Source organism: Mesoplodon densirostris, chromosome 6, assembly GCF_025265405.1.
Source record: "Mesoplodon densirostris isolate mMesDen1 chromosome 6, mMesDen1 primary haplotype, whole genome shotgun sequence".
Classification (NCBI taxonomy): Eukaryota; Metazoa; Chordata; class Mammalia; order Artiodactyla; family Ziphiidae; genus Mesoplodon; species Mesoplodon densirostris.
Window position 1 is genome coordinate 40,360,428 of NC_082666.1, and position 13,340 is coordinate 40,373,767.

Here is a 13,340-nt window from a genome sequence, read left to right on the forward strand (position 1 = left end):
TGTTTATCTTCAGTGCTTCTCATTCTCTTTTTATCCTTTCCTCTCACCCTTGTTTTAGTTGGAGAGCACAGTGCAGCTCCATCAATGTGCGCAGTCAGACTAGTAGGCAAGAACTTAAGGCTGTCCTGACAAGCCTCTTTTCTGAGCTTGCATAACGAATGGCTCCAGTACAAACAGCAAACCAGCTCAGGTTCTGGTGCCAGTAGTGCAGAGTTTAATAATGTACTAGACTAAATCTCCCACAGATAAAAACTATAAACTCTGGAGAAAATATTTTTTTAAACTATTTGAAGGTATTGGAGAGCAACCCAAAAAGCAGATTACAACTGGAGGGGATTCAACCCTTGAAAAAGGAAACCACATTGGGTAATCTTCTAACTTTTCCATGAGGGCTGTCATGTAAGGGGTAGAAGCGGGGTTGAGTGAGTGGAGGGGTGAGGGGGTGGCCAGAACTCAAGGCACAATCTGATTGACTTGAGGTGTCAAAAGACAGAGCTGTGGGCTGCCAGAGGAACAAAAAATAGATGGGGCAAAAGAAACTAATATAAAAAGATAAACCCAAATATATCTACAAGTACATTAATTACAAAAACTAAGTGAAAATCAACTAAATATACTAGTAAAAAAGCAAATATAGGACTTCCCTGGTGGCACAGTTGTTAAGAATCCACCTGCCAATGCAGGGGACACGGGTTCAAGCCCTGGTCCAGGAAGATCCCACATGCCATGGAGCAGCTAAGCCCATGCACCACAACTACTGAGCTGCATTCTAGAGCCCATGAGCCACAACTACTGAGCCTGCATGCCACAACTACTGAAGCCCGTGCGCCTAGAGTCGTGCTCTGCAGCAAGAGAAGCCACTGCAGTGAGAAGCCCACGCACCACAAAGAAGAGTAGCCCCCACTCACCACAACTAGAGAAAGCCTGTGCACAGCAACGAAGACCCAACGCAGCCAAAAATAAATAAATAAACCAATAAGCAAATATGTCAGACTGGATGAAAAACCAAGACCCACTATATGTTGTTTTCAAGAGACCGGTTCTAATTATAAAGACACAGATAGGTTAAAAGGAAGGAAAGGGATACGTAATATAAATAATAAGCACAAGAAAGCTGGTATCACTCTACTAGCAGCAGATGCATTAGGTTTCAAGATAAGGAGTATGACCAGACAAAAGAGGTACATTTTATAATTATGCAATAGTTCATCAGGAGAAATGCCAATTACAAATGGATATATGCCTAATAACAGAGTTCTGAAATACACAAAGCAAAAACTGACAGAAGTAAAAAGAGAAATAGACAAATCCACAGTCTCACATAAAACACTTGGAAGTAAATTTTTGAAAAGGTGTATCAGTTTTCCTGGAACTTCCCTGGTGGCACAGTGGTTAAGAATCCGCCTGCCAATGCAGGGGACACGGGTTCGATCCCTGGTCCGGGAAGATCCCACATGCCATTGGAGCAACTAAGCCCGTGTGCCACAACTACTGAGCCTGTGCTCTAGAGCCCACAAGACACAACTACTGAAGCCCACACACCTAGAGCCCGTGCTCTGCAACAAGAGAAGTCCGCACACCAAAACAGAGTAGCCCCCGCTCGCCGCAACTAGAGAAAGCCCGCATGCAGCAATGAAGACCCAGTGCAGCCAAAAATAAATAAATAAATAAATTTATTTTTTTTAAAAAAAAGGTGTATAAGACCTCTACTTGGAAAACTATAAAACATTGGTGAGACAAACCAAAGAAAACTTAAACATATAAAGAGAGAAACGATATTCATGAATTGTTGAGATGCCTGGTTCAATGTAATCCTAGTTAAAACCCCAACATGGTTTTCAAAACAGAAACTGACAGGCTGATTCTAAAACTTATATGAAAATGCAGAGGACCTACAGTAGCTAGAACAATTGTGAAAAAACAAAAGAAAACACATTCAGACTCCCATATTCTTATGGGAAGCCGAGGGGCAATGGTCCATTTTCTGTAACTGCTTCAAGGCTGAGTAGGGGCCTGTCAGGAAGTAAAAATCTCTGGATGCCTGATCTAGGGGCCCCAGGGGCAGGACAGCTCCTTGTTTTAAGTTGGTATGGGCTGGAATCCTCGCATAGCCATCATCTTGATGTGGAACTGTTGTAACGGTTTCCATAGCCTTTCCATGAATCTCCTTGATGATGAGGCACTTTTTGTAACAGCATCAGAGTACAAAAATATCTGTAAATGACAAAAGACTTAAAAGGCATTGTTAAACATCTGGTTACATTTAATTTAACATACGAAATAATCCTCATTAAATATTTCTCTTTGAGATACCTCAGGGGCCCTCTAAGGTATCCCAAAGTTAGCTGGAAATCAAAAGAACTTTACTTAAAATTTGATATTTTAGGAAGTTTGTCAAAAAGTTTTAAAACACTTGGTCAAATAAGATCATAGGTCACTGTGAGACAATACTTATTCCTTAACCAAAGTGGCAATAAAAGATTTCAAAGGCAAAAAAAAAATAATAATAATCAGAGGATTCAAACTACCTGATTTCAAGACTTTAAGCTATAGTAATCAAGACCAAGACAGTGAGGTATTGGCAAAAAGATAGATCAGTGGAACAGAACAGTGTCTAGAAATAGATCCATACATACATTAATATGTAGTCAACAGATTTTTGACAGAGATGCCAGGAAAATCAATGGGAAAAGGAAAGTTTTCAACAAACGGCACTGAAACAAGTGGATATCCAGGTAGGAAAAAATGAACCTCTACCTCACAAACACAAAAATTAATTTGAGATGGATCATAGACTTCAAAATAAATGCTAAAGCCATAAAGCTCCTAGAAGAAAATGAAGAGAATATCTTTTTTGACATTGGGATAATCTAAGATTTCTTAGAAGGAATGCAGAAAAGCACTAGCAATATGAGAAAAATGGATAAATTAGACTTCATCAGAATTTAAAACTTCCGGTGTTTGTAGACATCCTTAAGAAAATGAAAAAGCAATCCACCAACAGGTAAAAAATATTCTCAATACATATATCTGATAGGGGACTTATATCCAGAATATATAAAGATCTCTTACAACTCAAGAACATAAGAAACAACTCAGTTTTAAAAATGAACAAAAGACTTGAATACACACTTCAAAAAATATGTATAAGTTGGCAGTAAACACATCAGGAAAATGAATAGTAAAGTCATAATAAGGTAATATTTCACACCCACTAATATTGCTAAAATTAATAAGATTGACAATACCAAAAGTTGACAAGTATGTGGAGCAACTGAAATTCTCATAAATTGTGATGGGAGTGTGAAGCAGTACAACCACTTTGAAAAATTACATGGCAGTTTCTTATAAAGTTAAACAAGCATCTACTCTATGACCTACTAATTCCATTCCTATGGTATTTACCCAAGAGAATGATAGCACATATCCACAAAAAGACATAAATGTGAATGTTAACTGCAGCTTTATTCATAACAGCCCCAAACTGGAAACAACCCAAGTGCCCATCAATGGGAGAATAAATAAACAGATTATGGTATATTCATACAATGACTACTTCAGAGCAATTTTTTAAAAAGTGAACTCCGCATACACAATAACATGGATGAGCTGCAAAAGAACATGTTGAGCCAAAGAAGCCAGACACACAAAAATACATCCTCTTATGATTCTATTTGTGTGAAATTCAAGAAAATACAAAACTACTCTCTCTTGTTGAAATAAAATATTGGTTGCCAGGATGGGGTGGAGGGATTGACTATAACAGCCACAAGGGAACTTTCTGGGGTGATCGAAATGTTCTGTGTCTTGGGCTTCCCTGGTGGCGCAGTGGTTGAGAGTCCGCCTGCCGATGCAGGGGACACGGGTTCGTGCCCCGGTCTGGGAAGATCCCACATGCCGCGGAGCGGCTGGGCCCGTGAGCCATGGCTGCTGATCCTGCGCGTCCGGAGCCTGTGCTCCGCAACGAGAGAGGCCACAACAGTGAGAGGCCCATGTACCGCAAAAAAAAAAAAAAAGAAAAGAAAAAGGTTCTGTGTCTTGATTGGAGTGATGGTCACATTGGATTTACACATTTACCAAAAGTCATCAAATTGTACACTTAAAGCCCTTGCACTTCACTGCTTATAGATTTTACCTCAACTTTTTACAAAAGTACTTCGAAACTTCTGTGCCTTCTGAGGGCATAGATAGGATAGCGCTTTGGCCCTCAAAGTATTGTGAGCACCATTGTTGTTTTATACTTTTTTGATTATAAAAAAACCATCTCACAACTGCCTTGGAAACTCTCACTTAAATAGAAGATTTATGTATATAATTGAGTTCATGTGAGGTGAAGAACTGTTATAAGGAGTATAACTTTATTTTTCTTAAGTCCTAGAAGGTGACTTTAAAAAGGTTTAATTTTTTGGAACATATTTACAAGATTATTAGGAGATTTTTTTTTTTTTTTTTTTGATAAGCATGCAAGGAAACATTCTGACCACATAAAGTAGAGGGTCTTTTTTGGGCGGAGGATGCAAGATTTTGTATTTTCTTAATACCCTTTCCAATGCTAATGTTCAAATGGTTTTGAATTTTTGATTCTATTGTAGCTGAAGTTTGCATTCAAGACCTACTTTCCATATGCATCTCCATCTCTTGTCATGGTGCTACTCCAGCACCCGAAAGGTATGTGAAGGTTGATTCTGCCCATATTTAAATAACTTCTGGGGGCTTCCCTAGTGGCGCAGTGGTTGAGAGTCCGCCTGCCCATGCAGGGGACAGGGGTTCGTGCCCCGGTCCGGGAAGATCCCACATGTCGTGGAGCGGCTGGGCCCGTGAGCCATGGCTGCTGAGCCTGCGCGTCGGGAGCCTGTGCTCCGCAATGGGAGAGGCCACAGCAGTGAGAGGCCCGCGTACCGGAAAAAAAAAAAAAAAAACAACTTCTGGGAATACACTGATTAAATTATAACTGTTTCCTCCCAGTTCCTTATCTGTAAAGGGAATTGGTCATTGCTAACATCCTTTAAGCTCTCAGGGTCTCACATTCTGTGGATTTTGATGTGAGAATTTGCTTGACTTCCCAGTTACAATCATTTACCAAAAGAAAGAAAAAAAACCAAAATGGTCTCTAGTTGGGTTTTGTTTTTTTTTTTTTTTTGCGATATGCGGGCCTCTCTCTGTTGTGGCCTCTCCCGTTGCGGAGCACAGGCTCCGGACGCGCAGGCTCAGCGGCCGTGGCTCACGGGCCCAGCTGCTCCGCAGCATGTGGGATCTTCCCGGACGGAGGCATGAACCCGTGTCCCCTGCATCAGCAGGCAGACTCTCAACCACTGCGCCACCAGGGAAGCCCTCTAGTTGGGTTTTGATATTCTGTTCTGGATAACACAAGGCCTCTGCTCGTGCCAGCCAGATCTACCTGGATGCCAGGAACAGGCTAAGACTTGGCTGATTTGGAATAAAACAGTATGTTTATTTGTATTTCATTCTGTCTACTCTGTGCCCCCTGTGGCAAAAGAAAAGATAAAATGATGAATGAAGCCAAGGAAGTTTAGTGGAAATTTCTCCTAACCAAGCCAAGGGAAGCCTTTTGAAAGAATTGAGTAAGTGTATTAGACCACAGGCCTCTCTGATTTCATTTGCCAGCCTTCCAGAGGCCATATCCAGTTGGGGAAGTGATGATTCTGCCCTGATTCCACTGATGTTGATCTGTTAACATGCCTGTGAGCTCCTGTTTAAGAAACATTTCAGAGATAGAGAATATAGACATCCTTCCCGTCTAAAGCCTGAAATCTGAAGCAGAGGCAACACTGGACACAAGACAGACTCTGTGCCGTAGAAAAAGGCACGTCTGACCATGGAAGGAAAGAGGGGAGAGAAGAGTAAAAGAGTCCACAATATTTCCTTTTTATGCCGTGTTTTTCCCTGGCTTTTTCCTGAGACTTCAGTAAGTAAATTCATTTGAGGAAAGTATGATTCGAGGTTTCAGAGCATTTTACAAAATCAAAGTTCCTCTTCCTTGTTCTAAAATATTAGGTTCTCACCCGAAGTGACCCACTTGATGCTGTCCTCTCAGATGCTAGAGGTGGAGGTGGTGATGGGCCTGGTGGGATCTCTAGTCAAGTGTTTTGTGGAACTTAACCTGTGGGGACACAATGGAAAAACTTAAATAACAAGACAGAAAAGTCAGTAATTCACTTTCCAGGGCCATGTCTCACAGCCTAAGTCAGATCAGCAAAGCCTAAGGTCAGCCTATGTGAGCAGCTGAATGAGCTCCAGAAAAAGTATTGGGGTTGTTAGTTTTTAAATTTGGAAATCTCTAAACAAAAGACTACCTCTGCTAGTTCCTAGAACAGTTTTCTGCATATTACATTCAGAAAAACAATGTTACATTCACAAATTGAAGTGTTTTTTACCAGTAGAATCTTCTATGCATCAGAAATTGATTTTGTGCCCACTGTAAAGTCTTGTAGGCATAAAAGATGGGTCACTTATGAGCCCTGACTATCCAGGAGCTACAAATAAAGGAGACATAAAATACATATCTAAACAACTAATAGAAAGAAGAAAACAAAAATGCCTTCAAAGCCTGCAAATCAAGAGTTATGGGAGTTCAGAAGAGGGAGAGAGATAATTTATGATTCTTTAACATTTGTGGGGGAGTAGTGGTTATTGTATCACTTACATTATCTTTCTCGTGTATTTAATTATAGAACCTATCACTACATGGAAATGTGGTAACCTTTTTCAGATGTTGTTCAGAACTACAGATACATACATGCTCAGAAGTGTTTAAGACCATGGGAAAATTGTGAAACCAGAAAAACTAACAAAGAAAAGACATTTGTCTCTATGATACCCATGTATTTTTTATGACCATTTAAAAAAAAAAAAAACTATACACCTGAAATCTTATTCTAAATTCATCACAATCGTAGAAAAACAGTTGGGCAGCCCATTCCTAATTCCTTGTTGATTATTTTATTATAATCTCCATGTATGTTGAAATCACAGACTACTAGTGATATAGAGGAGGGGGTAGGTGAGTAGAAAAGAAAACATCCTGGGGCATCTTCCACATAGCCTTTGTAAACCCCACGGTGGGCTGCCTGTGCAGTCTCTGTCCACTCCCATGTACCTGAGTTAAAGAGCCTTTGAGTTTAGCTCTGTGTAACACTGACAGATCTTTCTTCCCAGGCCAGAGACATAGATTCTGGCTGGGATCAGCGTGAGAGCAGTGGTACGGATTCTGTGGACCAGGAAAATTAAGGCCTTTCCTCCAAAAGGCCTCTTCTGGTCTTAGCTGTAGATGATTCCTAATAGGTTTGACTTTTCTTCAGCTCCTCTCTGATGGCTCTCTCCACCCACAGATATCCCACAGGGACTTTGGCACCAGGCACTGAAACATATCTCTGAAATGCTCAAAGAAGTAGTTGAAGACCAAACTCATGGGTAAGCAAACACTGATGACTCGTAGGTCTGTTTCACACGCATTTGCTCTGGATCCTTATCTTCCCTTTGAGCAGGCCTGACAGGGGAGGGCATTACAAGCATACCTCAGAGATATTGCAGGCTTCGTTCCAGACCACATCAATAAAGTGAGTCACACGACTTTTTTGGTTTCCCAGTGCATATAGAAGTTATGTTTACACTATCCTGCAGTCTGTTTAGTGTTCAATAGCATTATGTCTAAAAAAACAATGCACATACCTTAATTTAAAAATACTTTATTACTAAAAATTGCTAACCATTGTCCGAGCCTTCGGTGAGTCATAATCTTTTTGCTGATAGAGGATCTTGCCTCAATGTTGATGCTGCTGCTGACTGATCATGGTGGTGGTTGCTATAGGTTGGGGTGGCTGTGGAAATTTCTTTTTTTCTTTTCTTTTTTTTTTTTTTTTGCATTATGCAGGCCTCTCACTGTTGTGGCCTCTCCCGTTGCAGAGCACAGGCTCCGGATGCACAGGCTCAGTGGCCATGGCTCATGGGCCTAGCCGCTCCGCGGCATGTGGGATCTTCCCGGACTGGGGCACGAACCCGTGTCCCCTGCATCAGCAGGCGGACTCTCAACCACTGCGCCACCAGGGAAGCCCTGGAAGTTTCTTAAAATAAGACAATATGAAGTTAATCACATCAGTTGACTCCTCCTTTCACAAACGATTTCTCTGTAGCATGCAGTGCTGTTTGATAGTATTTTACCCACAGCAGAACTACTAAACCCTGTCACTGCTTTATCAACTAAGTTTATGTAATACTCTAAACACTGTGTTGTCATTTCAACAGTCTCACAGCAGATTCACCAGGAGTAGGTTTCATCTCAAGAAACTACTATCTTTGTTCATCCATAAGAAGCAACTCCTTGTCCATTAAAATTTTATCATGAGATTGCAGCAATTCAGTCACGTCTTCAGGCTCCACTTCTAGCTCTAGTTTTCTTGCTGTTTCTGCCTCATCTGCAGTTACTTCCTCCACTGAAGCCTTGAACCCCTCAAAGTCGTCCATGAGGATTGGAATCAACTTCTTCCAAACTCCTGTTAATGTTGATATTTTGACCTCTTCCCATGAGTCACAACTGTGCTTAATGGCATCTAGGAAGGTGAATCCTTTCCAGAAGATTTTCAGTTTACTTTGCCCAGATCCCTCAGAGGAATGTATTTCTTAAATAGTAAGAGTTGAAAGTCGAAATTACTCTTTGATTTATGGGCTGCAGAATGGCTGTTGTGTTAGCAGGCATGAAAACAACATTAATCTCACTGTACATCTCCATCAGAGCTCTTGGGTGACCAGGTGCATTGTCAATGAGCAGTAATATTTTGAAAGGATTTTTTTTTCTGAGCAGTAGATCTCAGCGGTGGGCGTAAAATATTCAGTAAAACATATTGTTAAATAGATGTGCTGTCATCCAGCCTTTGTTGTTCTATTAATAGAGCACAGGCACAGTAGATTTTTAAAAGGGCCCTAAGATTTTCAGAATGGTAAATAAGAATTGACTTCAACGTAAAGTCACCAACTACATTTGTCCCTAACAAGAGAGTTGGTCTGTCCTTTGAAGCTTTGAAGCCAGGCATTGACTTCTCCTCTCTAGCTATGAAAGTCCTAGATGGCATCTTCTTCCAATATAAAGCTATTTCATCTACATTGAAAATCTGTTGTTTAATGTAGCCACCTTCATTAATTATCTTGCTAGATCTTCCAGATAACTTGCTGCAGCTTCTACACCAGCACTTGCTGCTTCATCTTTCACTTTTACATATGGAGATGGTTTCTTTCCTTAAACCTCATGAGCCAACCTGTGCTAGCTTCAGACTTTTCTTCGGTAGCTTCCTTACCTCTCTCAGCCCTCACAGAATTGAAGAGAGTTAGGGCCTTGATCTGGATTAGGCTTTGGCTTAAGAGAATGTTGTGGCTTGTTTGATCTTTTATCCAGACCACTACAACTTTCTTCATATCAGCAATGACTGTTTTGCTTTCTTGTCATTCATGTGTTCACTGTAGTAGCACTTTTAATTCCCTTCAAGAACATTTCCTTTGCATTCACACCTTGGCTGTTTGGCACAAGAAGCTTAGCTTTCAGCGCATCTCAGCTTTAGACGTGCCTTCCTCACCAAGCTTTGTAATTTCTAGCTTCTGATTTAAAGTAAGAGATGCGCCACTCTTCCTTTCACTTGAACAGTTAGAGGCTGTTGTAGGGTTATTAACTGGCCTAATTTCAATATTGTTGTGTCTCTTACGGAGGCCCAAGGAGGAGAGAAAACGGACAATTGGTAGGACAGTCAGAACACACACATTTATCGATTACGTTCATCATTGTATATTGGCACAGTTCATGGCACCCCAGAACAATTACAGTAGTAACAAGGAACATCACTGATCACAGATCACCATGACAAATATAATGGAAAAGTTTGAAATATTGTGAGAATCACCAAAATGTACACAGAGACAGGAAGCGAGCAAATGCTCTTGGAAAAATGAAGCCAATAGACTTGCTTGACGCAGGGTTGCCACGACCTTCAGTCTGTGAAAAAACACAATTACCTGTGAAGTGCAGTAAAATGAGGTATGGCTGTATTGGTCTGTTTCCATCCCCAAACAGGTGAGCACATTGCTGAGTAAGAAGTGGAGGAAGCACTTCGAGCAGCTCAGAATAAATAGGCTGCATGTGTAAATAGCTGGCATAGAAACTGTTCTGAGTAATGGCTAGTGTTAGGCTTTGAAATGTACAAACATAACAATAAAAATAATAGACCTTAGAGAAAAAGCAGTGCTCACATGCTGCAACCCCTGGCCTGCAGAACGAGAAGGGCACCTCTCTGGGCCCTTCGGTCTTCTCTACCTCTCTAGGGAAGGAAATTCTAAACTCCTGCACAGTAGGATGAAATGTTTCTTTTCCTCCTCCTTGTAATAAATATTTGTCTAAAATTAGAAAATCCATTCTAACATAAAGTAATTTCTAACATTATGATATTAGGTACCCTCTTATATGTGTTATTTCCCTAGAAGCATTCACATTTAGGCTTTGCTAAGTTCTTTGTAACATAGTACCTTTGGCTTCCTCTTCAACTTCTTTGCTTTTAGAGTATACATATTTTATTCATCGTCTATACTAGCCTACTAATACTGTCTTTATTTGTTGCTGCTTTTCCTTCTTGAAATTCTCTATAATCTCATTACTGAGCCATCACATACTACGGCTGGTGCTCTTCTGTTCATCCTCACTGATGCAGGTTTGGGTGCCAGTTACTCACTTACACAGCCTCCCTCCCCAACCCTGTCCCCAAACTCTTAACAGTAGAGGAGACAGACAGAACTGTCAGCCAAGTGGGGATCAGAGGATTGGCCATATGAGTGACCTGCCATACCCTGGCAGCCCCATACACACCCCTTCTGGTTGTCTCTGTTGAAGAGCAGGGCCTAGACCCCAAACCTCTTAGGGCTCCTGCCTAACCCAGATCTGCCTCAACTAGGCTTCAGGGCCACCTGCGGGGAGGGGTCTGTGAACAGCTTTAGGCACCTTCTCAGCCAGCCCCATGAGACTGCATTGCACACTCGGCTGCTAGAGGAAGAGAGGCAGAATGACCAGGCCTTGAGCCGTGATCCAGGAGGGATGCCCATGTGGGGGCAGCGATCATGGGGGAGCCCTTGCTCAGCTCACTCGTCCGTGAGGCCTGCAGGAGGGAGACCCCGTGGAGCTGGTTCCTTGCTTCTGAGACATAACCCAGCCCACTGCTCATGTGGCCCCTGGAGCATCAGCTCTCCCTCTTGTGGGGACAAGGGATTAATACTAATGCTCCTCCTCCTTCCTTTTCTGTCATTGTTTTGCAAGTTAGATTTCAGAACATTTAATCACTGGTTTTCAGGGAGGACTTGAACAGGAGGAGAGCAGTGACTAGGAGAGGTGGGAACGGCGCTGGCTTGGGGATTCCACGGGCCAAGCAGGGGACCACGCACCCAGATCCAGCAAAGACGGAGCGCTGCAGAGGGGCTCAGAGCTTTCCTGTTCTAGGAGCTTCCCCAGTTCAGAAGGAAAGTTCTGCTCTGTGTTAATCTCCGGCCAGTCCTGCTCCATTTCTCCCAAGGGAGACGTTAAACTGCTAGGACTGTCACTATGCAAAACTAGTGGGTCCTTAACCTTAAGCAGAGTCTACCCTTTATTGCAACTCCCGGCTCCCTCTGTGACAAAAGGATAGCTTCACAAAAGCTTTACCTTTTCAGCATTGATGTATACTTGATGACAGGAAAGAGTACAATATACAGCTCATTAAACATTCATAATTGCCAAAATACTGACCAGAATCTTTTGCCTTGTGAGAAAAGGAATAACACGTGTTTCGGCCTGCGTCCCTTCTCTGGTCTCCGTCTGGACCCCAGGGAGCCCCCTTGTTTCTTGCTCGGGGCTACCTGGGTGGCTGCCTGGTGGCTGAGGGGCCCCACTCTCCACAGCAGCCCAACTGTGCAGGCCACACAGAAGGCAGAGAGGTGGGCCTGCAGGTTCTCATCTTGCATCGTTCTTGATGATCATGGGCCAAAACCTTCCTTTCTTGAAGGCCTGTGCTCACTCAGTGTCCCTGGATGACCTTGATTTAAAGATTTAAATGTCTGAGGTCCTCAGGGCACATGAGGTTTTGAGAGGCATGCGGTTGAAAGTCCTGTGACAGGTTCAGGGCAGCATTGTGAGCTCTTTTTCTGAAGCTAACTCGTATTCCTTGAAAGTTGTACTTCAGTGGATAAGAACAATTGAAGCCAACCATTCACAAACGTTAAGTTGCTTTAAGAACCTAAAGGAAAAAGAAATCAAGTTGCCCGGCTGCCATGTGTTTTGGTTCTGTTCCAGGTCCTACGGAGGCCCCTTTGAGAGCTGGTTTTTGTTCGTTCACTTTGGAGGATGGGCTGATATGGCGGCCGAGCAGTTACTGACGTCGGAAGCTGAGGCTGAAGCTCCAGAGGCCCTGCTGTGGCTCCTGGCTTTCAGCTGTGGTCCAGGAGCTGAGCATCAGCAGAGAGCACAGATCATGGTGGGTGGCCAGGCCTATAGTGTGCCGCCTCAGGATCAGTCTCTCAGGGGCTAGAAGGGGCCCTGCAGTGGGTTTGGCTTTCACTGACCCCCAGGCACCTCGGCAGGTACATGCAGACATCCGCCTGGACGAGTGAGTGGGAGCTGGGCCTGTGGTCTAGGTGTTTTCCTGCCCTCAGGAGTGGACTGGAGGCCAGGCGCTGCCTGCTGTCCCGGGAGGCACCGAGGAGATGAGGTGCAACCCTTCCATCCCTGGGTCATTTTATCTCTTCTTTGTCACTGCCACTCTGTCATGCTTCGCAGGCACGCCTGGCCCTGGGGCCGCTCCCTCCAGGGGATGCCATGCAGGGTCTGACCGCTCTTCTGAGGAGCATCGTCCTCTTTCTGATCAGTGGCCTGGCACTGTCTGCTTCCGTCTTGACTTAACTCCTTTTTTGGATCAGTCAATAGATCCTCACAGTACTGGCTTTGTTTAGAACTCTTAGAAAAGTAATCACATGATATTAACCACTTAGCTTCTGGAAAAGGACTTGGTCATTTCCTACATAACAGAGCAGCAAAGTACAGGAGTGGCTAGCTGTCTGTGGCAAAGACAGTTGTTATTTTGTGTGGGATATAATAATTACAGGAGCAATGTTTTGATTAAAGGCATTTGCGCCTTCCTTGCAAACATTTATTTGCTGGTTTTTAAAAGTTCAACTGCCAGCGCTTTTTGCTGATTTTAATAATTAAAGGGAGCAGGTTTCTTTATGTAGAGAGCAGTGCTCCTATTTGCTTGATGTTTTCTGTTTGAAAAAAACAGAGACTAGTTCAGATATGGCTGTATATTTTACTTGTTTAAAAGCAT

The 13,340-nt window shown here is 42.8% G+C and overlaps 1 protein-coding gene across 5 annotated transcripts in view; it reads left to right on the top strand.

The window, feature by feature from the left end:
• FANCC (FA complementation group C) overlaps positions 1-13,340 on the top strand; it is a 291,379-nt gene that overhangs the window by 267,030 nt on the left and 11,009 nt on the right. For all 5 annotated transcript variants that reach the window (XM_060101949.1, XM_060101951.1, XM_060101952.1 and 2 more), the window contains 3 exons: positions 4,593-4,668; positions 7,350-7,431; positions 12,314-12,494. In XM_060101949.1, the coding sequence (XP_059957932.1) occupies positions 4,593-4,668; positions 7,350-7,431; positions 12,314-12,494 (339 nt within the window). The remainder of the gene's footprint in view (positions 1-4,592; positions 4,669-7,349; positions 7,432-12,313; positions 12,495-13,340) is intronic.